This window comes from Olea europaea, unplaced genomic scaffold, assembly GCF_002742605.1.
Source record: "Olea europaea var. sylvestris unplaced genomic scaffold, O_europaea_v1 scaffold21606, whole genome shotgun sequence".
NCBI classification, from domain to species: Eukaryota; Viridiplantae; Streptophyta; class Magnoliopsida; order Lamiales; family Oleaceae; genus Olea; species Olea europaea.
Window position 1 is genome coordinate 1 of NW_019239596.1, and position 1,825 is coordinate 1,825.

Consider the following 1,825-nt stretch of genomic DNA (forward strand, 5'->3'; position numbering starts at 1 on the left):
CCAATCTGTTGGAGTAGACAAATCAATGCACTCGTTATCGTTGTTTGCAGAAGTGGAAACTGCAAAATTACTAGGATCCGTTGGTGGCAATAAATCAGATAGAGAAGAAAAACATGGAGCCGTCAAATCCAAGTAAATGTCGTCATCATATTTTGCAGATGAAGAGCAACCCACATCACCATTAATGAGAGTAATAGGTTGATACTGATCATTGCTTTCCATTGCCGTACAATTACTAGGCATGTTTGTAATTGTACCAGATGGAAACGAAGGATTATATTGACCAGGAACACATGCAAGAGTCTGAGGAGATGGAAGCAAAGAATATTGAATATTCTTTTGCATTGTCATATGATCACCATGCATATAAGTAAGAGTCGGATTACTGGGCTCGACCGGTGGATTTTGATCATCATTGCTTTGCCCGGCTGTATTTGCTCGAGGGTGGGGAAAATATGCACCTTGCGAGAATGGTTGATCAAATGGTGACGGCAGAGGATTTTGATTCGACGTTACTGCCAGATTTCCAGGAGCGACATGAGCCGTGTTATTGTCTTGAATTGGAATCAAGTTTTCTTGTCTATCCTGTTCTTCATTTTTGCTTGTTTTTGATGTTCTGTAGTAAATTCTACATACACACGTATCCAGCTGCAAGAAAATATAAAACAAATTAGTGTAACAAACATATAAAACTTTACAATCATGCTTGGTGTATAATCATGAATGACGATCTTGTTTACAATATGTGATGTGGCAAACTATCATTGGATAGTTTAAAAAATAACTTGTTTTTGCAACTAATAATTTTTTGACAACTCATACATTGTCATCCACAATTGTACAAATAGATTAATCCAAAAACTTATTTTTGTCAAACGGGATACAAAAAAGCCCTAGTGTTTCAAGTAATTCCAAACAACAGTAAAATATAAACCCAATTAATTAATCAAAGAATATGAAAATTGTTACATACCATCTTGTCATCTGGAATAGGGTTTCTAGAAGATCTTGCAACATCCTTCATTCGATGAATCGTAAATTCATGCATTATCCAATTAGTCTTTTGATTCTTAGATTTGCCTTCATAATACACAAGCACTTTTTTGCGTCCAACCTCTTGGCCCTTGCTTCGGACAATGACATCACCTACGGTGGCTTTCCAATAACCATTAGCTGCTGTTCGGTTTGGCCGGCCACCATTATTATACCTCCTAGCCCTCGAGGTAAAAAAGTACCACTCTTTTGTTCCATGCATTCTACTGTTTCCTGTACCCAATTAAGATGTTAATTAAATTTAACTGTACTCAACCGATATCTAGTTAAACGATAATTTTCATAAACAAAAACATAATTCACGAAAGACCTAGGCAACGTTGGTTTTGGGATTGAATATCTTTTTATTGGAATTCTGAAGTCCATCCCATCGTATAAAGTTTCAACGAATAAATCCAATACATATATTTAAATAAAACTCAAATAATATGTCCTTCATGTCCAGAAGCAGCCATGCATAGAAAACGTTTTGTCGATCAAGAATTTCTGGTGATCATATTATAAATTCCAACAAATGAAGTTCTAATGGGGAAGAAAATATAAAAAGAACCATCAAGAAACATCAAGAAATGATTAAACTTACGGCAAAGATCGTGGGGATGGTACTTGTAGAGCTCGACATCTATTATAGCATCGGTCGGCACAGGTTTGTTGAGAATCTTGAGGTTCAAGTAGTACAATAGATCCTTATCAGTCGGAACGAATCGGTAACCGAGCGGAAGATTCTTGTGGTCATAAAAATGCGAACCCTCTTCTTGTGCGGCCATGACAA

At 36.5% G+C, this 1,825-nt stretch overlaps 1 protein-coding gene across 1 annotated transcript; it reads right to left on the reverse strand.

Annotated features, from left to right (window-relative positions):
* Nucleotides 1–31: 31 nt before the first annotated feature.
* LOC111380537 (NAC domain-containing protein 72-like) lies at nucleotides 32–1,778 on the reverse strand (the record flags this gene model as incomplete). Its single annotated transcript, XM_023004124.1, has 3 exons — nucleotides 32–648; nucleotides 974–1,266; nucleotides 1,637–1,778. Coding segments are annotated over 3 exons (1,052 nt in total), but the record flags the coding sequence as incomplete, so codon positions are not given.
* Between the last annotated feature and the right edge of the window lie 47 nt (nucleotides 1,779–1,825).